The sequence below is a fragment of the Carassius carassius genome, chromosome 22, assembly GCF_963082965.1.
Source record: "Carassius carassius chromosome 22, fCarCar2.1, whole genome shotgun sequence".
NCBI classification, from domain to species: domain Eukaryota; kingdom Metazoa; phylum Chordata; class Actinopteri; order Cypriniformes; family Cyprinidae; genus Carassius; species Carassius carassius.
Window position 1 is genome coordinate 17,558,741 of NC_081776.1, and position 26,663 is coordinate 17,585,403.

Consider the following 26,663-nt stretch of genomic DNA (forward strand, 5'->3'; position numbering starts at 1 on the left):
ACTTTACAACAAATCCTTTAAATTTAACAAATATATCAGAACAAAACAAGAATTAAAAATATATTAATGGATAATATAGGCTTAGCTATAAACAAACAAAAAATAATAATAATTTAAAGCTAAGCATAAGGTAAGGTTGGGCTTTCTAAGTCGGGAGAAATCCGTTTTCATATTCGTGATGTTGCCCATTTGAAGCTTAACTATTATTCATGAGGCAAAATAGGCTTTGTTGTTCATGCTTGTTTCGGTATCGATGGGAAAAAAAATCATAATTAACAATATATGGAGTAAGTTGACTGCTGCTAACGCTGAATTTTCTGGTGAACGACTGCTGTTTCCAGTGAATATGTGCACGAGGCACCAGCGCGATCAAACAGCAGAAACAGAAAATACTACATTTTTGGTCACACATAAGGCATAATTCAAAAATGCAAAGTGTTAGTAGTTTGAAAAAATCAAGAATAATAACAGAGGTAATAATTATTGCTAAATGCTGGACCGTTCCCATTTCTCTCTGCATATGGAACCTGAAGATTTTTTTTAAACCAAGAAAGAACCGAAATGAAAATGAAATGAAAACTTTTAACTTTTTATCCATATATATACATGTTTTTGAAAGAAGTTTCTTCTGCTCATCAAGCTTGCATTTATTTGATCAAAAATACAGAAAAAAATGTAATATTGTGATATATTATTACAATTTAAAATAATTGTTTTTAAATTTATTATACTTTAAATTATCATTTATTTCTGTGATGCAAAGCTGAATTTTTAGGATCATTATCACATGATCCTTTAGAAATTATTCTAATATGATGATTCATTATCAAAGTTGGAAACTTTTTCAGAACATGTGATACTTTTTTAGGATACTTTGAATAAAAAGTAAAAAAAAAAAAAAGAAACTATGTTTTTAAAATATAAATATTTTGTAATAACAATATACACTACTGGTCAGTAATTTGGGGTCAGTAATTTTTTTTCTTTCTTTTTTCTAAATAAATTCAATACTTTTATTCAGCAAGGATGTGTTAAATTGCTAAAAAGTGATAGTAAAGAAAATATATTATTAGAACATATATTATTAGAATTTTTTTTTTTAATAAATGCAGTTCTTTTTAACCTTTTATTCATCAAATATATATATATATATATATATATATATATATATATATATATAGAGAGAGAGAGAGAGAGAGAGAGAGAGAGAGACAGTATATACACTGTTTGCAAAAGTATTTAAAAAAAATTTAAGTGTTCATTTAATGCATATCGGCAAATAAACCAAATATTTAACAGATGTTATGTCAGATTAAACAAATGATTTAAACTGCAATGGTGGCTGGAAGCTGCCCAGGTGTCAGAAGGTATGGGCGAAGAGGATTTTCCTCTGTCTCCCAGCAGCCAGTTATCACCAGAGCCATGCACCGTCTTCAGCCACCTGGCAAACTGCAAAAGTGGCCCACACAAAAGAGTCATGTGTGCTTCCATCACCCACCCATCAGGCCATCACCCACCACCTCCATAAATTTCCAACATCATAATAATGCAGTGTAGCTAACAACTGAATTTAAAGCATTGTTTCTTCTTATTGCTCTCTGAAAATATGAAGCCTGATGTTAGAGGCCCAGACTGGAGAGGGTCTGATGTTGGAGGGCCAGGGTTGAAAGGGCCTGATGTTGAAGGGCCAGACTGGAGAGGGTCTGATGTTGGAGACCCAGGCTGGAAAGGGCCTGATGTTGAAAGGCCAGGCAGGAGGAGGCCTGAACTTTGAAGGCAAAGGCCTGGTTGATCCACATGTATACCTCCAAGGATCCTTCCATTGCAACAGGCCCCAGGATGGCCAAAACTTTCTCTTCCTCTGGGACAGGAGGAACTGAATTGATACCCCATCAGTCTTGTTTGCTTCCCTTACGTGCCAGAGCCTTCCATTTTGTCACACTTGCAAAGTCCCTCCACTTATTCCTGACTTCTGGGCTTTGTTCGTATCCATAGCCTGCATCATTTATTTTTGGAGTGATTTCTGCACAGATTTTATTTTTGTCAGCATTTGTAATGCTGTTTTGCAGCTTTGAAAATAGCTGGACTTTATTATTTTCCACCTCCTCCAAAAGAACTGCAATTTCATGCTTTGAAAATTTGGGTTTCTAGTAATTTTCATTAACACATGGCATAATGGCAAGGAGACTTAAATAGGAAAAATTTAGCAAAATAAGCATCAGGTGTTCACAACAGTACACCACAGTTAAAAAACCCCACTGTGGTTTAGTAGCCTATCACTATTAAATAAGGAATAGTATGTATATGAAATTTTGAAATTATTGACATTGTGATCGAGCACATTACACAAACTCCGTGTGTGTATAATGTATTGCAGAACAAATGAATGATTCGCTTTTACTCGACTCTTACGTTACATAATTTCTAAAGCGTAATTCGAGTCGAAGAAAAGAGAAAATAAAACCAAATTACTGAAGGTGGCGGAATGTGCTCATGTCTCCCGTCTGCCATTAGATCGAAGAAGAAGAAGAACGACGGCTCAAACCAACGTAGTTTGAACGATGGATCTGCGACACAGGTACCATGGTTTCGGGAAACAGTCGTGACTAGCTCGTTCGTTTTCATAACGATTTATCGTACTATGGTGGTTAATCAGGGAGTTACGTCGTTGTACGGGAAACGCACCCCAGGTCTCTACTCAGAAGATGCCTGTTTTAATGTTACGATCAAGGCTCTATTCTCTGAGCATAACTTGTTTTCAAATAACAAACTATAAAAAAATAATTCTATAAAAACGTTAATGTCCTGCCAGTGCCAAATTTAATTACATTAATAAGTTAAGATTTAAAATAAATATTTTAACTGCTACTATGTAAAAGGAATACTACTGTAAAAAAACACCTTATTTGTTTGAGGTGTTTGCAAACCAAATGTTACTGAACTTTTGTTCATATAGCAGTACTTTTAAATGAAAAAAGTTCACGATACACTACTTTTGAATGCAATTATTAGTTTTGTGTTTTTAATTGTGACTAGTCGCAATTAAAAATTTCAATCGTTGCCCAGCATATATATATATATATATATTTATATATATATATATATATATATATATATATATATATATATATATATATATATATACACACTTCATGGATAAAACAATTCCATAATGCAATCTAGTAAGCTAGTGGGGAAATCATTAAATATACATGGAGGATAGAATGAATATACTTCCATTTCATCCTAAACATAGTATTATTATTATTATTATTATTATTATTATTATTATTATTATTATTATTATTATTATTGTAATGCATATTCAACCATTCTTTAATCTTTAGTCTGATTTGGACTCTTTTCTTTGCTCAGGCAAACAGGAAATGATCACGTCACAGAGCGGACACAATGCAGTAGAGGTAAGCGCTCAGTGTTCTAGCAGGTAAGTCCCTACAGACCCCTAGCATCCATCAGTAGCTTACAGCTTATAGGAAACACAGAGCTAGTAAACAGGAATTAACAAGCTACAACAACCATATGTTCCTGCTGGAGTGAAAACATTGTCCTAAAACAGACAACCTTCCACTTCCCCTAAAGTCATTCAAAATATTATTGCCGCCAAAGCCAAAGTTGACAGTGGCACCCTGAAGGTAAAACTCACCTGTGCACTGTTGCCCCCTTCTGTTAAAGAATGAAATAAAGAAGGCAGGTCAAAAAGATTAAAATAGCACCAAGTAAATGAAAATTCCCCTTCAGGAACTCTAGCTGAGTCGGAAATGATATGGAAATGCCCCCAGTGTGACCACGCTCTGAATCACATGTATAAACAGACCAATGGAGGGTGAGATGTCATAGGCAGGTGACGTAATGACCAGGAAGCTATAAAAGCATGTGAGGTGGAACTGGTGCCAGCTTTCTGTCATTCAGCAAGCGCTCTGTGTGTGTGTGTCTGTGTGTGTGTGTAAGTCGCAATTTTTGTTCTGTGATTCTTTTACTGTTTACATTTACTGTTGTTTGTCAAAGTAGCACAATCAAAACATACAGGTGCTGGTCATATAATTAGAATATCATCAAAAAGTTTATTTATTTCACTAATTCCATTCAAAAAGTATAACTTGTATATTATATTCATTCATTACACACAGAATGATATATTTCAAATGTTTATTTCTTTTAATTTTGATGATTATAACTGACAACTAAGGAAAATCCCAAATTCAGTATCTCAGTAAATTAGAATATTACTTAAGACCAATACAAAGAAAGGATTTTTAGACATCTTGGCCATCTGAAAAGTATGAACATGAAAAGTATGAGCATGTACAGCACTCAATACTTAGTTGGGGCTCCTTTTGCCTAAATTACTGCAGCAATGCGTCGTGGCATGGAGTCAATCAGTCTATGGCACTGCTCAGGTGTTATGAGAGCCCAGGTTGATCTGATAGTGGCCTTCAGCTCTTTTGCATTGTTCGGTCTGGCATATCGCATCTTCCTCTTCACAATACCCCATAGATTTTCTATGGGGTTAAGGTCAGGCGAGTTTGCTGGCCAATTAAGAACGGATACCATGGTCCTTAAATCAGTTACTGGTATCTTTAGCACTGTATGCAGGTGCCAAGTCCTGTTAGAAAATGAAATCTGCATCTCCATAAAGTTGGTCAGCAGCAGATAGCATGAAGTGCTCTAAAACTTCCTGGTATACGGCTGTGTTGACCTTGGACCTCAGAAAACACAATGGACCAACACCAGCAGATGGCAGATGACATGGCCCCTCAATTCATCACTGACTGTGAAAACTTTACACTGGACCTCAAGAAACGTGGATTGTGTGTGTAATGAATTGCAAGGTTGGGGTAAAGGAAGGAGACCAGGGTCGGCGTACGGGGCTCGTGAGAAGCTTTATTTACAAAATAAAAATCAAACAAAGAAACAGTCGCGGCAGGTGCGCACACTTTGCAGTCTTCACTCTACAGTACGTTTTAGTAGCCTTCTCGGTCCAGCACGAGTCCCCGTCTCTCTCGTCCTTCGCCAGCTGTCGTGCTCCTTAAATGGTTCCCCACGCCAATCACTGCAACGAGATCCAGCTATTACTTGTTTCTCACCTGAACCACTTACCGCCGCTCGTCTCTTCACTCGCTCTCCCGTTGCAGACTTCGCTAAACCACGCCTCCCCCGCCACATACCCCCACCGCCCGACTCAGGCTGTGGAGCCATCCGGCCTGCAAACCCCCCCCCCCCCATTCCTGGAGAGGATGTCGGCCACAGCCATCTGCGCCCCGGCCTGTGAATCACCTTGAACTTAAACGGCTGTAAAGCTAGATACCAACGGGTGATTCGCACGTTGGTATCCTTCATGCGGTGGAGCCACTGGAGGGGCGCGTGGTCCGAGCAGAGGGTGAACTCCCGTCCCAGGAGATAGTAATGAAGGGTGAGAACCGCCCACCTGATGGCCAAACACTCCTTCTCTATGGTGCTGTACTTAGTCTCCCTTTTTGAGAGCTTCCGACTAATGTACAGCACCGGGCGGTCCTTCCCCCCCACCTCCTCGGACAGCCCCCTGGCTGACGCGTCGGTCTGCAAAATGTCAATGTCAATGTCACCTTTATTTATATAGCGCTTTAAACAAAATACATTGCGTCAAAGCAACTGAACAACATTCATTAGGAAAACAGTGTCAATAATGCAAAAATGAGAGTTAAAGGCAGTTCATCATTGGATTCAGTTATGTCATCTCTGTTCAGTTAAATAGTGTCAGTGCATTTATTTGCAATCAAGTCAACGATATCGCTGTAGATGAAGTGTCCCCAACTAAGCAAGCCAGAGGCGACAGCGGCAAGGAACCGAAACTCCATCGGTGACAGAATGGAGAAAAAAACCTTGGGAGAAACCAGGCTCAGTTGGGGAGCCAGTTCTCCTCTGACCAGACGAAACCAGTAGTTCAATTCCAGGCTGCAGCAAAGTCAGATTGTGCAGAAGAATCATCTGTTTCCTGTGGTCTTGTCCTGGTGCTCCTCTGAGACAAGGTCTTTACAGGGGATCTGTATCTGGGGCTCTAGTTGTCCTGGTCTCCGCTGTCTTTCAGGGATGTAGAGGTCCTTTCTAGGTGCTGATCCACCATCTGGTCTGGATACGTACTGGATCCGGGTGACTGCAGTGACCCTCTGATCTGGACACAGACTGGATCTGGTGGCCACGGTGACCTCGGAACAAGAGAGAAACAGACAAATATTAGCGTAGATGCCATTCTTCTAATGATGTAGCAAGTACATAGGTTGTTATGGGAAGTGTTATCGGTTCCGGTTTACCTAATTAATGCAGCCTAAAAATCCTTTAACGGATTTGGATAATAAAAGCATATTAGTATGTTATGTGTATGCCAGGTTAAAGAGATGGGTCTATAATCTAGATTTAAACTGCAAGAATGTGTCTGCCTCCCGAACAATGTTAGGTAGGTTATTCCAGAGTTTGGGCGCCAAATAGGAAAAGGATCTGCCGCCTGCAGTTGATTTTGATATTCTAGGTATTATCAAATTGCCTGAGTTTTGAGAACGTAGCGGACGTAGAGGATTATAATGTAAAAGGAGCTCATTCAAATACTGAGGTGCTAAACCATTCAGGGCTTTATAAGTAATAAGCAATATTTTAAAATATATGCGATGCTTGATAGGGAGCCAGTGCAGTGTTGACAGGACCGGGCTAATATGGTCATACTTCCTGGTTCTAGTAAGAACTCTTGCTGCTGCATTTTGGACTAGCTGTAGTTTGTTTACTAAGTGTGCAGAACAACCACCCAATAAAGCATTACAATAATCTAACATTGAGGTCATAAATGCATGGATTAACATTTCTGCATTTGACATTGAGAGCATAGGCCGTAATTTAGATATATTTTTGAGATGGAAAAATGCAGTTTTACAAATGCTAGAAACGTGGCTTTCTAAGGAAAGATTGCGATCAAGTAGCACACCTAGGTTCCTAACTGATGATGAAGAATTGACAGAGCAACCATCAAGTCTTAGACAGTGTTCCAGGTTATTACAAGCAGAGTTTTTAGGTCCTATAATTAACACCTCTGTTTTTTCAGAATTTAGCAGTAAGAAATTACTCGTCATCCAGTTTTTTATATCGACTATGCAATCCATTAGTTTTTCAAATCGGTGTGTTTCACCGGGCTGCGAAGAAATATAGAGCTGAGTATCATCAGCATAACAGTGAAAGCTAACACCATGTTTCCTGATGATATCTCCCAAGGGTAACATATAAAGCGTGAAGAGTAGCGGCCCTAGTACTGAGCCTTGAGGTACTCCATACTGCACTTGTGATCGATAGGATACATCTTCATTCACTGCTACGAACTGATGGCGGTCATATAAGTACGATTTAAACCATGCTAATGCACTTCCACTGATGCCAACAAAGTATTCAAGTCTATGCAAAAGAATGTTGTGGTCAATTGTGTCAAACGCAGCACTAAGATCCAATAAAACTAATAGAGAGATACACCCACGATCAGATGATAAGAGCAGATCATTTGTAACTCTAGGAAGAGCAGTCTCAGTACTATGATACGGTCTAAATCCTGACTGGAAATCCTCACATATACCAGTTTTCTCTAAGAAGGAATATAATTGTGTGGATACCACCTTTTCTAGTATCTTGGACAGAAAAGGGAGATTCGAGATTGGTCTATAATTAACTAGTTCTTTGGGGTCAAGTTGTGGTTTTTTGATGAGAGGCTTAATAATAGCCAGTTTGAAGGTTTTGGGGACATGTCCTAATGACAATGAGGAATTAATAATAGTCAGAAGAGGATCTATGACTTCTGGAAGCACCTCTTTCAGGAGCTTAGATGGTATAGGGTCTAACATACATGTTGTTGGTTTAGATGATTTAACAAGTTTATACAATTCTTCCTCTCCTATAGTAGAGAATGAGTGGAACTGTTCCTCAGGGGATCTATAGTGCACTGTCTGATGTAGAAAGAAAAGAAAGGGGAGAGCAAAATTAGGAGAGTGCAGGATCGGCCCGCCACACAGGGCCGCCTTAACTCGGGTAAAGGCCCGTTGGCACGGCTCCGTCCATTGGACCGTATCCGGTACTCCTTTTTGGTCTTGGGCCTGTGACAGGTTGCAATTGCTGCCGTCTTATCAATTTGGGGACGCACCTGCCCGTGGCCCAAGTGGAAGCCCAGATACTTTACCTCCACCCGCCCAATTGCGCACTTCTTTGGGTTGGCCGATAGCCCCGCCCGTCTCAGCGCCCTGAGGACCGCCCTCACATGCTCCATATGCCGCTGCCAGTCCCCACTGTAGATGATAATATCATCCAGGTAGGCTGCGGCATATGCAGCATGGGGCCGCAGCACTCGATCCATAAGGCGCTGAAACGTAGCCGGGGCCCCGAACAAGCCGAACGGAAGCGTAACAAATTGGTGTAATCCGAACGGCGTGGTAAAGGCTGACTTTTCTTTGGACATGGGAGATAAGGGGATCTGCCAGTATCCTTTGGTTAAGTCCAATGTCAAATAAAAACGAGCCGTGCCTAACCGATCAAGCAACTCGTCAATTCGCATTGGATAAGCGTCAAATTTAGAAACTGCATTCACCCTGCGATAGTCTACACAGAACCGTACCGAGCCGTCCGTTTTGGGCACCAAAACTATCGGGCTCGCCCAATCGCTGTGTGACTCCTCGATTAGACCCATCCCCAGCATGGCCTCTAATTCAGTCTGAACTACCTTTTTTTTGTGTTCAGGCAATCTATACGGCCGGCTGCGAATTACGACACCCGGCTCTGTCTCAATGTGGTGCTGAATCAGGTCCGTACGACCGGGTAGGGGCGAAAACACATCCGCAAATTCTACCTGCAACTGCGCGATGTCGGTGAGCTGCGAGGGCGAGAGGTGGTCCCCTCCTAGGGCCAGTGCGAGGGGTTTTCCTTTAATAATCGCTTCTGGCCCGAGATCCTCCTCCCCACTCACTACCGTCGCTAGCAACACTGACTCCTCCCCGCTCCATTTTTTAAGGAGGTTGAGGTGGTAGATTTGCCGTGAGTCGCCTCTATCCGTCCGTACTACCTCATAATTGAGATCTCCTATCCGCCGTGTGACCTCAAAGGGTCCTTGCCACTTGGCTAACAATTTGGAGCTAGAGGTTGGCAGTAAAACGAGCACTTTATCTCCTGGTGTAAATTCTCGCAGCTAAGCTCCCCGGTTATATAGCTGGCTTTGTCTGCCCTGGGCCCGGAGCAAATTCTCCATAGACAGCCGCCCCAGTGTATGGAGTTTTGCGCGCAGGTCCAGGACATATTGAATTTTATTTTTGCTATCCGAGTGTCCGTCCTCCCAAGTCTCTCTCAGGACGTCTAGCACCCCCTGGGGCTGACGTCCATAGAGAAGCTCGAAGGGGGAAAACCCCGTGGAGGCTTGGGGGACCTAGCGCACAGCGAATAAGAGGGGTTCTAGCCAACGGTCCCAATTTTTCGCGTCTTCTTGTACGAACTTCCGGATCATGGTTTTTAATGTGCGATTAAACCGTTTGTGGGTGATAGGCGCTGGTACGCACCGCTTTAATGCCCAACAATCCGTACAATTAGCTTAACGTACGTGACATAAACGCGGTGCCCTGGTCCGTGAGAATCTACTTTGGGATTCCCACGCGGGAGATTAAACGAAACAAGGCGTCCGCCACACTCTTTGCCGAGATGTTGCAGAGCGCCACTGCTTCAGGATACCGTGTCGCGCAATCCTCTAACGGTCTAACGGCCCGATCAGGTCCATACCAATTCGCTCGAAGGGGACCTGCACTAGAGGAATAGGGCGCAAAGGCGCTTTTGGAACGGCCGGTGGGTTTACCAACTGACATTCCCGACAAGACGCGCACCACCTGCGCACGTTCTCATGAATGCCCGGCCAAAAGAATCGGTTCGTTAGACGATTTAGTGTTGCTGCTACTCCTAAGTGCCCTGCCATAGGATTACAATGCGCCGTCTGGAAAAGCATTTCCCGACGGCTCTGTGGTACTAACAGCTGGGTTGTATCTTCCTTTGTCTGAGCGTCGTGGGTCACTCGATACAACCTTTAATAACGGCAAAATACGGGTGGGATAGCGGACGCTCAGGGTGGAGGATCCGCCCATCAATCGAGCGAACCTGCTCGAAGGCATGTTTAAGCGTCTCGTCCCGGGATTGTTCCAGGGGAAAGTCATCGCGGCCGGCAAGGTTTAGCCTCGCCACGCCGCTCGGCTCCCCTCCCCCGCTAGGTCCTGGGATAGATTCTCCCCATAGATAGAGTGCTCGCCCCGCCCCCCGGCCGGTTCTTTCCCCCGACGGCACCCGCTGTCAAACACCCCAGCAAATGTTGAAACGCAGGCCAATTCGTCCCCAAAATTAGCGGATGCCGGAGGCGCGGACTAACGGCCACCTCCACACTATGCATTTGGCCCCGAAATTTAATGCCTATGGCTTTTAATGGATATTCCCTTATATCCCTCACCTTAACCATGCAGCCCGTATCCAATGCCCCGGATTGTATCAGGCTTTGATGGATGGAGGTCTGGTTACAACCTGAATCCACCAGAGCCTGATAGGTACCCCCCTTAATACTCACAGGTATTTGGTACAGCCCGGCTTGATCGGGGGAAGCCTGCGGGTCGTCCGGGATCCGGACCAGAGTGCCCACCTCCATCATCGGGCACCTGTCCACGGGTCTCCCCACGGCCCCAGTGGCGGGAAGTGGCTCAGGGAATTGACGTGGGGAAGCAGCCGGAGGGTCTTCACTCCCCCGTTGCGGGGGGGAGGCCATCCCTCGTGCAGGACCTCGTGCCCCGGCCGCAGGCTCCATCGCCACCCTCCAGCGGGGTGCAGCCCTCGGTGGCCCCACCCAACGGGACCTAAGGAGAGGGAGAGATTTCGGAGCGGGGGGGAAAGGGGAGACAGGGGAAGAGAGAGAGAGAGAGAGACAGCAGGGAGGGGCTCGCCGACCCCGGAGCACGCCGCCAGCTGATCCTCCACCAGCTGGATGGCCAGATCCAGCGACACCGGGCGGTGGCACTGGACCCACTGGGCGGTCCTCTTTGGGAGGCGGGAGACAAACTGCTCCAGCACCACTGTGTTGATGATGGACTCGGCGTCGCCGTCCCCGGCCAGCAGCCATTTGCGGCACGAGTCCCGGAGCTGCTGCGCCAACACAAAGGGTCGGCCCGCCTCGGCCAGCTCCAGCGACCGGAAACGCTGGCGATGTTGTTCTGGGCTGAGGCCGACCCTCTGGAGGATGGCTCGTCGGAGAGGTAGACCTGTTTGCCTCTCCAGAAAACCAGAAAACGTCCTTCAGGTCGATCGCTGCAAACCAATCCATCAGACGAATGCATTCGAAAATGCGCTTGGGTGTTAGCTTCTTGAACGGGAGTCTGTGAAGAGCTCGGTTCAAGGCACGCAAGTCCAGGATTGGCCATAACCCACCTGTCTGCTCGGGCTGGCACTCCTGAGGGAGGCAACTCAGCCGAATCCTCATCTCCCGAGGATTCAAGCCCACCTTGTGATGCGGCTATCGACATATGGTCCTCTTCACGAGTTCAGAATGAGATCCCAGGAGCCTGAGAGGGTTGATAAAACTCATCCGGAAACTCAACCGGCTGCGGCGTATGTGAGGGGGGTGTGGCCCGAGGAGGTTGGCCCGTCGGGGAAGCCCACACAGTAACCCTCAGATCAGCCTGGCCACCAGCCAAAGTAGCCCTCTTACGAGAAGAGGAGCTAGAACGGGGTGTGGCAGAGGGGACTTTATACCTTTTGAGGTAATCGAGTCTCGATCTCAACACCGAGATGGTCATGTCCCCACAATGAGAACATGAGCCATCCACGAATGCAGTCTCAGCGTGCTGGAAACCCAGACACGTGACACAGCGATCGTGGCTGTCAAGAGGAGCGATGTATCGTCCACACCCAGAAACACGAGGGCGAAATGACATCTTTAAAAAGATGCAAATCGACCGTTACTCTTTTGTGAAAAGAGAAAGCTCTTTCAGGGGTGTTGAAGCGTTCAGTGGAACACGGGAGCTGCCGCAGGAAACCCAGACAAACCACTGAATCGCGCCATCACACCAACACCAGCTGACTCGCTTGTAAACACTCTGGTGAAAGCAGCAAGCGATGTGCTCGGATCCAAAGTGAAAGCGCTGCTCCTTATATACCCGCTCTGCGGGGCGGAGCTCGCGATGCAAATTCCGCAGATACTTTCTGTACCATTGGCTCGTTTTGTACCACTCAAAGGTGATAGGGCTCTCGGGCAAGATCCCATTCGTAATGTCGAACGTGACAGACTGAAAGGGAACCATTGTTCCCCAAAGGGAATTAGATGCTGTGTCCCTTGTACATACTTCCGGCATCCTTACTTCCGCACTTACTTCATTTCTAGAAGCTGACACCTGTTCCACCTCACATGCTTTTATAGCTTCCTGGTTGCTACGTCACCCACCTATGATGTCTCGTCCTTATAAGCAACTAGTTAACAGTGAGAATTGGCTGTTTATATAAAGTGTTTATATATTTAAAGTTCGAAATCCAGCAGCCCTGTCTGCATGTTCTGTTTAATAGGCATATTACCTTTTCTGCTAGCATTATATGTAGCACATTAGAGGACTGCTATTAGCCTGAACATTATCAGAGTGGCAGCAACTTCCTGTATAGCACTGAAAACCCTCACCTTAATCATGCCACATGTAAATGTCAGCACCCTGTGAACCCCTGAAGGGCTATGGAATTACATTTGCTTTAAAAAAATGAACGAAACTTTAAAAAACAGAACGTAACTTTTTCAGAAACTATCAAAAATATGCCATTAAAAAAGAAGAAAAACACAATGAAAATGAAAAAAAATTAACACAGTTGCACAAATGTAACAGGCTCTTCAAATATGCTTCATTTTTGTTAATGTTTTTCAAAGATTAATTTTCGCTGATCGTGGATTCTGAATGCAGTGCCACAGATTTCGCTTTTGCTTTTGACACAAACCTCTCGTGGGGGCGGGGTTAACTGTGATCTACTCTGATTGGATAGTGAGCTTTTGATGGGCAGGTTCTCTCTGACCGGGAAGTACAGGCGCCACTCAGTGGCACCAGAGAGTGGCGCACATATTGGAAAACTCTCGCGCTGATTTGTATTACTAAATATGTAAATAATATTTGACCTTCGATCATCTCAGTCTGTAAAGATGAGCTCTTGTCCTTCAAGGCAGCTTGAAGTAAGCCTGTGTTACTGAATGACAATAATTACCCGCAACAACTGTTGCACACTGTAACATTAAAAACTTTTATTGATGTTATTGGTTACTTCAATAACACAAGCTTACTTCAAGCTGCCTTGAAGAACAAGCAGAGGAGGAAGACGATGCCGCTCTGTATCTCCTCCTGAGAGCTCATCTTTACAGACTGAGATGATCGAAGGTCAAATATTATTTACATATTTAGTAATACAAGGCACGACGTATTGCATACAAATCACCGCGAGAGTTTTTTTTTTTTCTTTTTCTTTTTTTATTAATGCAGAGAACAAAAACACACAAAAGTATACACATACATCACATAATATCAACCACAAAAAACTATAAAGAATAAAATAGATCTAAAGGAAAGAGGGCCAAAATCTAAACAAAATTACACATGATCAAAGGCGGAGCAAATTCTAACAGTCCTTATAGCTTTCTTATTAGTAGATACTGAGATTACATTTAAATAGTTTTCCATTTGTTTTAGAAAAACAGAGAAGACAGGTTTACAGTTGGAGAATTAGCATTTGTGAATGTGAAATATGTTTAGGAAATTTTTTTTAATTAATAACAAAACTGATATTTTCGTTTGTGGGTTCAGAGTCATAATACCCAAATTTAATGTTTTTCATATGTACTGAGAAGCCTGGCAAACTCTTACACTTGACAAACACACCAATGTCATCCCAAAGTTTCTGAGTGCAGTGACATGACCAAAATAAGTGTACAGCTTAAAGTAAATGTCTTTCACTTTGTCTGTGAAAAATAATTTTTGGGGTAGAGACCAGATTTAATCACCGCGAGAGCTTTCAATATGCGCGGTGCGCGCCACTGAGTGACGTCTGTACTTCCCGGTCAGAGAGCACCTGTCCATCAAACTAAATGTAATTCCATAAAGGGCATGGACTGTCAGAACACATCGCAGGCAGCAGAGAGGTCATATGAAACACCAGCCATATCCTGGAGGAGAAAGGGAAACAGAAAGAGAAAAAAGCTGTCCAACTACTATAGACTAGTTGAGCCACCTGCCAGTTTAAACACTGCAATACTGCCGTAATACATTTTAAAACATCTTTTAGCTGTTATGGATGACAGTGATTGGCACATGTTTGCTAGACAGTGGATATAAGGCCGAGATGGACATGACCTGAAAAGTGTGCTAAGATGGACACAAAGATTAAGAAGAAAGAGAAAATATACTGTACGGCAAGTGTATTGTAGGGTTGCTGAGCTTCAACATAGTCACTTTTCTCTAGAAAGCATGAATATTTCATAATTTAACAGCAGTTAGCAGTATATGAGAATTTTTAGCTATACGCTCTAAAAAAACAAAAACAAAAAACAAAAACCCTTACCTATATTCTAATATTCATATATATATATATATATATATATATATATATATATATATATATATATATATATATATTCATATGTCACACTTGGAATATGCCCAAATGTTTGTATAATAACAATTGCATTATAACTTATAACATTACATATCCTGAACTAATCATACCCTCAAGTATTGTCATGAAAGTTTTATGCATATACTTTCATATTCTTTTCTGAATGTACATTTTACATTTTATTTAATAAACTTGAAATTTTAAAAGCTTCACCAACAATTAACAAATTATAACATTTGATGAAAAGAAATTACACTTAATATATGATAATCTATTCCAAAAACGCTAAACACTGAAAAGGATTACAAAAACTTTAAATTTAAATGAGAAACATTATTAAACAGTATTCATGTCTATTAATTTCAGTGAAGTGAAAATTCATAAAAAGTGAAAAAAGAAATCCATAACTGAGGAAAACACAAACTAATACAAGCACCAGATTTTGGCAGCTTTAACATGCTAAAACTAAGATAAAAATAAATTGAACCTTATCAACGGAGTTGGTTCTAGAAGTATTTTTTTCCTTAAATTTTTCCCAAAAAGATTTTAAAGTTCTTTGTTAAAGCGTTGCAAGCCAAGCAAACCAGCTATGAGGTGACACAACATTACAAACTTTAATGGAAAAAAAGAAAGAAAGATGGTCACAAATAAAGGTACAAGACTGTTATTTACTGCCTTTAGGGTGTGATTTACTTAACAGGACAAATTAGTGTGAGAGGGCAATCCCATAAAAGGGTTGATGGAAGTGGAAAGTTCTGTGGTTGATCTACTGACAATGTGCACATCAAAGGATACAGGTGCAGTCAATCTACCACAAGCAGCTCAAATTAGCATAGGGTCACAAACAAGCAGAGATGATAATCAGGTGTGGGTAATTTATTAACAATACAGGCGTGAAATTAGTTAAGACATACATGCTTTTTGGGCATTAAAAATTTAGCAAATACCAGTAAATTGATAGCCATAAACCTTAGTAAAGTGCATTGCATGATTTATTTAAAACATACATTTTGCTTCTGAAAGGGAAACTCCTACAAATGCATATGCAGTAAGGTCAACCGCAAAAATAACTGTCTCCATGCCTTAGGATCAACAACCTAAGAACTAATTAGTGATGTGTCGTTCTTGAATGATTTGTTCATTTTGAACAAATCTTTAATGTGACTCGGGAAGAACGAGTTGTCTCGGGGGGTGATTCGTTCAGTCGCGCATGCACAATATTCTATAGGTTCTGTTCTGCTAGTAGTAGGTTACCTCTGTCAGTCAATGCAGTCTTGAGCCGGAAAGAGAATTGATTAGTTCATCTTTCGGGTCGAGTTTGAGTCGTTCCTTAATCACGTTACAGCCCCATAGCTAAACCAATGCAGTCTGAGCCGGAAAGAGAATTGATTAGTTGATCTTTTGGGTTTTTGAGTCGTTCCTTAGTCACATGACAGACCCATACGCTAAACCAGTGCAGTCTGAGCTGGAAAGAGAATTGATTAGTTCATCTTTCGGGTCTTCGGGTTGTTCGTTCTTTTGTCCCATGACGTGACAACATTGGCTAGAGTTATTAGTTAATTTCAAACTTCCTTACAAATGGGGTCAAAGTACTTATTATTATATATATTTTTTATAATTATAATTATTATTTACTCTTAAAGTTACGTGATGCATTTCTGGTTTCAAATTGTTGCTTTTAATTTCTATCATGATGGTACTTTTCCATAACACTAAATGTGGTAATAAAGAGTTGTTTATGCTTTAAATTTTGTCCATATGATGGCAAAATCACGTTGATTAAAAATATTTTTTTTTCTGTTTGTTTTTGTTTTTTACAGTGGATTATAATCTTCAAAAATTACCTTGTTGTATGATTTATGTCTTTTGAGTTTACCCTTCAGATTAGACTATAGAACGTCTCGATTACGTACGTAACCCTTGTTCCCTGATGGAGGGAACGGAGACGTTATGTCGAATGACATATGGGGTCTCACTTGGGAGGCCAATCATCTCTGAGTTTAAGAGAAAACGCCAATGAAAATTGGCTAGTGGATTTAACATACCTGAGCCACTCCCCGTGCCAACGGGTATAAATAGGGTGACAGGTGCATCCACTCATTACGTTTTACGCTGAGGAGCCGAGAACGTAACCGAAACGTATGGAAAACGACACAACCTGAACACCGTCACAACCCTGTGGCGCTGCAATTGTCGGCAAGCCGTGGCATGCCCCAAAAACTACGCTTAAGGTCGTAGCCTTCCCAAAGCCCCAGCGCAAATTCACTGACCTTGGTACCGAAGGGGCCAAAGGGTGAGTACCTCGCTGCTGGAGAAGGCCATGCTGCTGTTCTGCCCACATAAAGTTAATGGAAGGGATTTCAACCTTCAGTAAAAGATTGCTTCAAATCTTCCCTATTTGTTATTTCATCTTGGCAAGACAATGGGGAAGCGAGCCTAGGAACAGGCTACAGAGACCACATCCTACCCGTAGGGAGGTGACATGTGGAGATACTGATATGGACTGACCCAGGGGGCAGTACTACATATGGAAGGGGTCTCTGAGGCAGGTCCTACCTTAGAGTAGGGATGGAATGACTGCCAGAAGAGACTGACAGAACGGGTCTGTCAAGGGAAGACACGGGTTTGCTAAGAGGGAAACCTTACCATGGAAAAATACACATATGGGATTATCTGTAGGGAATCAACCCATATGGACACCTAGCCCAGTACAGGGGCTGACCGGAGCTCTGGGCATGCTAACACCAGTACTGGGCCTGGCGACAGACTGCTCCGCCAAGTCTGACTGCCGAGGTTGCTGGAGGATGCTCAACCAGGGTGCGCCAACTGGGGAACTCTACTGGGAGAAGAAAGGCACTCGCATCCCTGTGTTAGGGGGAATGGCGCAGCAAGCGTGACACCCAGCCAGCCCTTCCCGCCAATTTACCTGTTACCCAACACACAGGAAGAAACTGGCTCTACACGAATGTTGTAAAACCTCGCGAAGGTGTTAGGTGTCGCCCAGCCAGCAGCTCAACAGATGTCTGCCAGAGAAGCGCCGTGCGCCAGCGCATAGGAGGAGGCCACACTCCATATGGAGTGGGCCCTCACCCCCAGGGGGCACGGCTCACCTTGGGAACGGTACGCCAAGGCGATGGCATCCACTATCCAGTGGGCCAACCTCTTCTTGGAGACAGCCTTCCCCTTCTGCTGACCTCCAAAGCAGACCAGGAGCTACTCAGAGATTCTGAAGCTCTGGGTGCGGTCCACGTATATGCGAAGCACTCTTACGGGACACAGCAATGCCAAGGCTGGATCTGCCTCCTCCAGGGGCATCGCTTGCAGGTTCACCACCTGGTCTCAGAAGGGAGTGGTGGGAACCTTGGGCATGTATCCAGGCCGGGGTATCATGACAATGGGAGAGTAGGCCGGCCCGAACACAAGGCACTCTTCACTTACAGAAAATGTTTGGAGGTCCCCGACCCTCTGATAGAAGTGAGCGCGACCAGGAGCACTGTCTTGAGAGACAGGAACTTAAGCTGGACTGAATACAGCGGCTCAAAGGGACCCCTCTGAAGTCCTGCCAGGAAAATAGAGAGGTCCCAGGAGGGAATCAGGGGTGTCCTAGGAGGATGTAAGCTTCTGGCACCCCTCAGGAACCTAACGATCAGGTCATGCCTCCCCAGGAACCGGCCGTCCACTGCATCGTGATGGGATGCAATGGCAGCCACATACACTTTCAGGGTGGAGGGTGACATCCCACGCTCCAACCTTTTTTGCAGGAAAGAAAGCACGACTCTGACCGGGCATCTCTGGGGGTCTTCTCGGTGAGAAGACTCCACTTCAGAGCATAGGCCTGCCTCATAGAGAGTGGCTCTAGCCTGAGTGATAGTGTCTACCACCGCTGGTGACAGATCACTTAGGTCTGCCGTGTCCTGTCCAGAAGCCACACGTGGAGGTTCCAAAGATCTGGACGCGGGTGCCAAATGGTGCAAAGCCCCTTAGAGAGGAGGTCCCTCCTCAGGGGGATGCGCCAGGGAGGGGCTGTCACGAGGAGCATGAGTTCTGAAAGCCAGGTCCAGGTGGGCCAGTGAGGCACAACCAACAGGATCTGTTCCTCGTCCTCCCTGACCTTGCACAGCATCTGTGCGAGCAGGCTCACTGGGGGAAACACATACTTGCGTAGAGCCCGAGGCCAGCTGTGTGCCAGTGCATCCATGCCCACTTCCCAGAGTGGGGCAAGGGCGCCCTCCGCGACCTTCGTGAAGACACGGGGGGACAGGGAGAGCCCGAAGGGGAGGACCTTGTACTGCCATGTCTGACCCTCGAATGCAAACCGCAGAAACGGTCTGTGGTGAGGGAGGATCGAGACATGAAAGTACGCGTCTTTTAGGTTGATCACTGCAAACCAGTCCTGGGGCTGAACGCATTTGATAATGCATTTCTGCATCAGCATCTTGAACGGGAGCTTGTGCAGGGCCCGATTCAAGACTCGCAGATCCAGGATTGGCCGAAGGCCACCCCTTTTCTTGGGTACGATGAAGTAAGGGCTTGTAAAACCCTGTCCTCACCTTCGCCAGCAGGACAGCAATCTCCTAACTCAAGACAGAGGCGTCCCGGACTGCCACCGAAGTCTCGAGCATGCCATTGAACTTGGGAGGTCGCCTGGCGAACTGAATCGCGTAACCGAGTCGAACCATCTGAATGAGCCAGTGTGACGGGTTGGGCAGCGCAAGCCACGCTCCCAAACTCCGTACAGGTGGCACCAAAGGGACAGTCGATATACCCGCAGTGGTGCAGTGATGGGGAGTTGTGTCGGATGGCCCAAAAGGCATCGCGTTCTGAGTCATCATGGCCACACTCCTCGTGTTCCCAGAGGAACTGGCCAGAGACGCATGGAGGGTGGATTCTCCACCCGGCCCTCCTCCGGGGGAAGGAGTGGCGCTGTCGCCGCCAGCTCCTGAAGAGCAGTTTCCCACATCCCAGAGTTGCCTGTGTCAGGGCTGCTTAGTCATCTTCCTAGAAGACTTCGCAGCCAGAAGTGACACGGGGGGTGCCGCTCTCCTGCGTGGGGCTCGACGCGCCGGCCTCGAAGAACTCTCAGCACGGGGTGGAGCTGGTGTGGAGGATGCAGGGGGGCGCCCACGGCAACGAGCAGGCTGAGGCACTGCCCGCGACGTAATGGTGGCAACCGGAGGATCACGTCGGGGTGAGATGTGCTGTATGGCCTCAATCTGCTGTTGTTCTGTCAGGAACTGCTGGGCACATCCCATGACAGTGACGCCACACAGGACAGCCTGGGAGATGGGAGCATCGAGAAAGTGTACTTTGTCAACGTCTCTCATACAGACCAGGCAGAATCAGAAACGGCAGCTTGGCTCGCAGCACTGTAAGCCTTGGCAGTGAGAGCGGCCGACAGCTTACAGGCCTTGGGTGAGAGGTGCGGACTATTCCTCCCAGTGGCTGCATTTTGCAGACACAGGTGCTCCACAACTCTCCTGCTGGGGAATGTCGACGCACCCCTAGCTGCCCCGCCATCGAGGGTAGTGAGGACGGAGGAACGAAATGAGCTGCTTCCGGCCGTAAAAAGGAGCCATTCGCGACTACATCACTTCCCCATGCACATCCGTGAAGAAAGGAACCAGAGCAAAACGCGGTTGTGAGCCACACTCTACACCGAGAACCAATCGAACAGCCATGAGCACTCAGGGCTGGGCGGTGCATTCACCTCAATCCTGATGCTCACAGCTGCCCTGGCAAGCACGACTGTCAACTCTGGGTCTAATTCGGCAATGGCGACAACACCCGAGGGGGGCAGCCCCGCCGAATCTTCATCCACAAAGGTCAATAGCCCATCCCCGATGCTGCAATGGACATCTGATCCCTGGCGGCAAACTGAATGACCTGTTGGGATTGCCATAAGACAGCCCAGCAAAATCACCCAGCAGCCACACAGGACAAACACTGTGGAAGGGGTAAGAGGTCCGTGGGGCGTGGCCCAGCGGAGAAACTCTCTCTGTCACCTTCAAATCTCCCAGAGCACTAGCCGGCGGTCCGGAAACCGGAACGGGTAGTGACAGAGGGGTCTGCTCCTTTCCCTTTAAGAAAGGAGAGACTCGATCGCAGCATTGCCATGGTCACACACGCAGTGCGTGCATGAACCATCCACGAATGCGCCTTCAGCGTGCTGAATGCCCAGACACGGAAGACAACGCTCGTGGCCGTTGTCAGAGAACAGGAAACAACCACATCCAGAAGGACGCGGACGAAACGGCGTCTTTTAAAATACGCGAATCTTACGTGATTTGCTCTTTTAGGAAATCTGCTCTCTTAGTTGAAGTGCCCAGGGGAATCGCTGAAAGGGACACCGCTGTTTGCGCCGTACCGCCAACCAGAACAGCTTCCCGACATACAGCAGATGAATGGCTTTGTGGAGTATAACAGCTTTCATACAACCACTCGGCTCCGAAGCAAAAATCTAATGAGTGGATGCACCTGTCGCCCTATTTATACCTGTTGGCACGGGGAGTAGCCAATTTTCATTGGCGTTTTCTCTTAAACTCAGAGATGATTGGCCTCCCAAGTGAGACCCCATATGTCGTTCGACATAACTCGTAGTGACCGACAGATAGGGAACTGTAGTGTTACTTGTTTAGGATTCAAAATTTTATTTGCTTTTAATTTATGTCATTATGTCCTTTTTGAGCATTCATCTTATACATATATTAGACCAATATGTCAAGTCTGCTAGGAAAAGCAATTATTATACGAGCAAACTCAAAATTGGAGTTAAAATGAATAAACTAGGCTATAAATACTTTGTATTGTAGGCTTGGATTATTATATTATTATGTAACCTAGTGTTTATTTACTGATAGACAGTCAAAAATACAAATTAATCAATATTTTATTTATAACAGGGTTTTATTTATTTATAAAATAATAACACCACAGATCCTCAAGAAACAGTAACAAAAAACAGTGCCAGAAATGTCAGAAATAGCGTATGGGTCTGTCACGTGACTAAGGAACGACTCAAACTCGATCTGAAAGATGAACTAATCAATTCTCTTTCTGGCGCAGACTGCATTGGTTAGAGTATGGGGCTGCCCCTTGATTAAGGAACAACTCAAACTTGAAGACTTGAAGAAGTCATACAAGAAGTGAGGTGAGCTAATCATAGACTGAAGACCCAGATAACAAATGAATTCATCTTTTCTGTGTCTTTTAGCATTTTAGTTTTGTTATTGTTTGTAGTGTGATCAACGTTTGCGTAAGTAACATTGAACAATTATTTGTTAATTTTGCTGAACGAGACTCAAAATTCTGAGTCGGTAAAATAATCCAAACTTCCCATCACTAGAATTAATAGTAGATCATTTATACATTATTGTAAAAAAAAATAAAAAAATAAATAAAAAATAAACATTTACCTTATGGGGGAAATTTTCTTTTTTTTCTTTCTTGTTTTTACAACTCCACACCCTCTGTTCTCAGACAAAGTGGTGCACTGTCAGTAAATTTGCCAAGAAGTTAGTCAAGAAGACTAATTCAGAGACAGGTGCCCTCACTTTAGTCATCAAGCCAACCCTCAAGAGCCAGCAACTATCCTAAAACCAAGCTAGATTAATTCACTTTGAACTATGAACTATGTTCATCACTCCTCAAAGTCATCAGTCCCAGATGCAGTGGAAGTATCCCACATACAATTGTGCATTATTAGAGCCCAGTAGACAATTAGGAAGAGTGAGAGAGAATTGTTTGCAAACCCAGGCAAACTCTTATTAAAGTCCCAAACCTTACTTACAGGTATGATAAACTGATGGCATGCATTTGGATGTGTGTCGTCTGTAGTTGTCCAATTACCCCCTTCACATTGTGTAACCTGTCCCACCCTTTCTTGTCCCCCTTCTTCCCTGAAGTGTTGTTCATTCTCTATTCCCATAGTGGTTTCCAAGGGAGACACAGGGGCCCTCAGTGTCCTCTTAATAACCATGACACACTTTAAAGACACAAACACATGGTCCCTAAAACCCTCCACATCTGCAACCCCGATTCCAGATTCCCACCCTCTGTCCGAGTTGCAAGACACAGAGCAAACGCCCTTGTGCGATGTCCACACGCAACACTTTACGCATGTCCATTGTGATGTGTGTTCACCGGAGGGCTGATGGCGGTAGAAGGAGAACAGTCTTATAACATATGATGCTATCTCTGACTGTTTTCTAAACTAGGTGTCAATTCACAACAGGCTTCAGACGTACCAGCTCAATGCAGCACCGCAGAGCCCTGAGAGCACCGCCTTTCTCAACCACCAGAGGGAGCTCATCCAGCAGCCTCCGTTGCAATGTGCCAGCCCCTTACCCTCACACTCCTACCAGCCCGTGGCCCTGGCTGAGATACGACCCGACACGCTCATCCAGTGTCAGCAAATCGTCAAGGTCATCGTCTTGGACAAAGGCGGTCACAGACGTATGGAGGCGTTCCTTAGCCAGAGCCCCACTCATCACCAACTCATCCAGTCTGTCGTCTCCACACCAGTGCGCTCACGTGATGGCGGAGTCAACCATGGGGGGAACGATGGTTCACAACCACCCTTGCCTCCACCACCACCACCATATAACCACCCTCATCAGTATATACCCCCAGATCCCCGTCTTGCACTGCAGAGGACCCCAAGTGGCTCTCGTAGCCTCATATAGAGTTCAAACCAATAACTATAAAACACTCCAGGCGCACTTTTGACAGAATTTATCTAAATATGTATATACATAAAAGAAATATAATGTAAAAAATAAAATAAAATTATATCAATATGCACATATTTAAGGTAAGAGACATGAAGACTTAATTGACATTACAGATATGTGAAACAACCAATAAGAAAATACAATTTACCTAATTGCTGGTTATTTTTAAATAATATGTAGTTTTATCAAATTTATATATTGGTTCTCGTCTTTCTGGACACTCTCTGAGGTTATATCGAGTACTTGTTCTTGACAGGATTTCTCTGGTACATTTTGTTATAGACAAAATGTTTTCACAAAATAATGTGACACCCGATTATACCGGTTTAAATTCTGCCGACACTTGCTTTTGTGCGGGAGCTGGTTTTACGTGTAAAATCACCATTTTTGGCTTTTATTATCCTACTGATGTGTATGTGTGTGTGTGTGCTTTTGTCTGGAAAAAAAGATACGTGCCAAAATGAGGACTCCCTCCTCCGTGGACTTTTTGCACTGTTGAACGCTTAGGGCTAGAGCAAACATATGTTTAAATCAATGATCATTTAGATTCCCTATAGTTACACAGACATAAAAAAAGAAGTTATACCATTAGCCACAAACTGTTTCATCCCCCATTTATATGGATGTGTTGTATTCCTGTGAAATGTGTATTACTTCCTAATTATCACCTGTTTTTGAAAATGTCTTTTATGCCACTCCTTTTAACTGATATATGTGTGTAAATTGAGAATGTAGAAAGTATAAAGGCCCTTTCACGTGACTTGTCAACATTCACGTGTCAACATTCAAGTCAAATGCTGCAATGCACCTAGCAAAATTAGGATGATTTCGGATTTGATTTGTTTTTGATCTTTTTAAACATAACCAAAGATTATCAGACGTATCATGACCTATCATGTGAGCAGTGCCAATGTAAAAATGAAAACAAGAAATTTTGAACAACCCAACATAATTTGCTATTGGTGTACACATTTTGAACTGTTTATGTACATGTGCTTTCTTTATTGTTTTAGTTCAGCAGACTTCCACAATATGGTATGGTTTTTAGGACAGTACAGCGTTGGCTGGACTTCAGTTGACTGAATAAGTATAAATGGTTGTTTATGAAACTCTTCTTCATGGTTTGATCATTATTTGAAAAATTATGGCTGCTGTGATCTAAAAAAAAAAAATAATAGTTGCAGTCAAAAAAGCATTAACTACTCATAATCTATTAATTTGGATTGTAGAGACAAAATAATTTAATTAATTTAAATGCAGATGCCACTATACCAGCTTATTTAGTGTGCATTTAAACTGGATTTTGGAGGTTTGTCAATGAGAGTGGGAATTTTATCCTATTTAAAGCTCAAACATGTGTTACCTCTTGTGTTACCACTGCGTATTTACTTACTAGCAACTTCATAAAAAATGCTTTTGCCTTTGAAGGTCAAAGTTCATAGAGGGTTGTGTTAAAGCCCTGACATGAGTCATGTGAAAGGACCTTTTATGCGTGGAAATGCATCACGGCTCAATGACGGAAAAAAAGAGCCAGTTATAGCCAGCTTTAGCTATAGTTCTCACGCTCAGGAATTTCAGAAAGTACCTGAAAGAAGATGATCCTTTAATGCTTGTACTTGAACTTTATGTAGCAACATGGAACATATAAGACCCTTGTGAAAAGGCCATTTGATCCCAGCAACCATCTTTGGACAATATATGTGTTTGTCTGATATTCTGTGAAAAGATGACAATGTTACATCACTTTCAACACATGACTTAGACAATGTAATATTGTCTCAATGTTATTATACTATAGTGTTATTGCTTCATCAATATTCACAGCTATATAATGCGCCCAAGAAATAACCTTCAGCACCATCAAACTAGCTCTGCCATTTGACTCCTAAAACTCTTGTTTACCGCTTTACGATAACCTTGAGTGATACTTGAAACATCAACTGAGATTCACATTGTTGACACAAAACACTTTAACCTGAATGTTTGTCTGGTTCAATCTGATTTTATCAGCTGAATGGAAAACTGATCAATGGTTTATTTTTGTTTTGCTTGTATGTAGCTCTCATATATCAGCATATAGCATCAATGAATTAGCTCTGATAAATGTTAACTACCCACCATTTCTGATAAAGGTTGTCATCAACATAAACATTAAGAGTCAACATGAAACGTAATTCACCACCTATTTTGCTACCAAAATTAGATGTATTAAGGATGTTTAAAGTGTTTAATAACATTTGAAGAAAAAAAATCATGAAACGTGAATGGAATAATGGAGCCAGACATAAATTTGGGTTTGCCAGCTCTCGAAGGGACATGGAGGCTAAAGGTGAAATTCACCCTCAAGATCAAATCTGACACAGCCTAAATAGCTATTTGGCTGTTGCCCCTTACAAACGTGGTGATATTATCTGGGGAAGAGAAAGTAATTTCAGAGGTACAAAAGCCAGGAATGTGTATTTATTGGATTTCACGTCGACTTTAAGCTGTAGTATGTATTGCAACACCACTGATGTGTCATAGGTACTGTAGCTGTGTGTCCTATTTCCTCTGTTTTCTTCTATGATTGTGCGTTTGTTTCATAATTATATTGCTGCTCTTTGAAGCTCCCAATCTGATCTTCATTTCCTCTTCTAATTGTTTCTTTATTTCTATGTATGGGGCTGATTTGGGATGACAAACACCAGATCTTTCATTTATATTGGTGAGAAACTCAACACATGAGTTTACTGCAAAATCTGGACATCAGCAAATTGTCATCTTTTCGTAATATCTGCTCCAATTTATTCTCAATTAATAAATTGTGCATTATTTTAGTTTCCGGTAAAGGAATAGGTCATTCCAAAATGGTTATTCTGTCATCATTTAATCTTCTTCATATCAAACCCTGGTGTTGTGTCAGAATAATAAATACACTTAAAATAAAATAAAACTGTGACTTTGTCACAGAATTGTCACTTCATATATACCAATAATTGTGAATTTATTGCTGTTTTTATCAATCCAGGCTAATTGGAAAAATGTTCATGTGACAACTTTTCTGGAAAATGATGCTGTGTTGCGTCCAGTATGTTCAATTTTCTCCAAAATAGATGAACATGATTGTGCCAAAATTTTATTGCATTGGTTGTTGTACATATTTCTGCAGTTTGGAAATTGAATGTCCGGTAAGTGGTGCTAAAAGTTTAATGATTTTGTTGCATTGAAAATAACGTACCATCTACACAAAACCTTAGTCATAACCAAACCGATAGTATTTTAAAC

The 26,663-nt window shown here is 43.5% G+C and overlaps 1 protein-coding gene across 3 annotated transcripts in view; it reads left to right on the top strand.

Annotated features, from left to right (window-relative positions):
* iqsec3a (IQ motif and Sec7 domain ArfGEF 3a) overlaps window positions 1-23,940 on the top strand; it is a 221,456-nt gene extending 197,516 nt beyond the window's left edge. For 2 of the 3 annotated variants that reach the window (XM_059505523.1, XM_059505522.1), the window contains 2 exons: window positions 3,376-3,422; window positions 22,884-23,940. In XM_059505523.1, coding sequence (XP_059361506.1) covers window positions 3,376-3,422; window positions 22,884-23,351 — 515 coding nt within the window. In that variant the 3' untranslated portion in view covers window positions 23,352-23,940. The remainder of the gene's footprint in view (window positions 1-3,375; window positions 3,423-22,883) is intronic. The other variant, XM_059505524.1, reaches the window with a different exon arrangement.
* The last annotated feature ends 2,723 nt before the right edge of the window (window positions 23,941-26,663 follow it).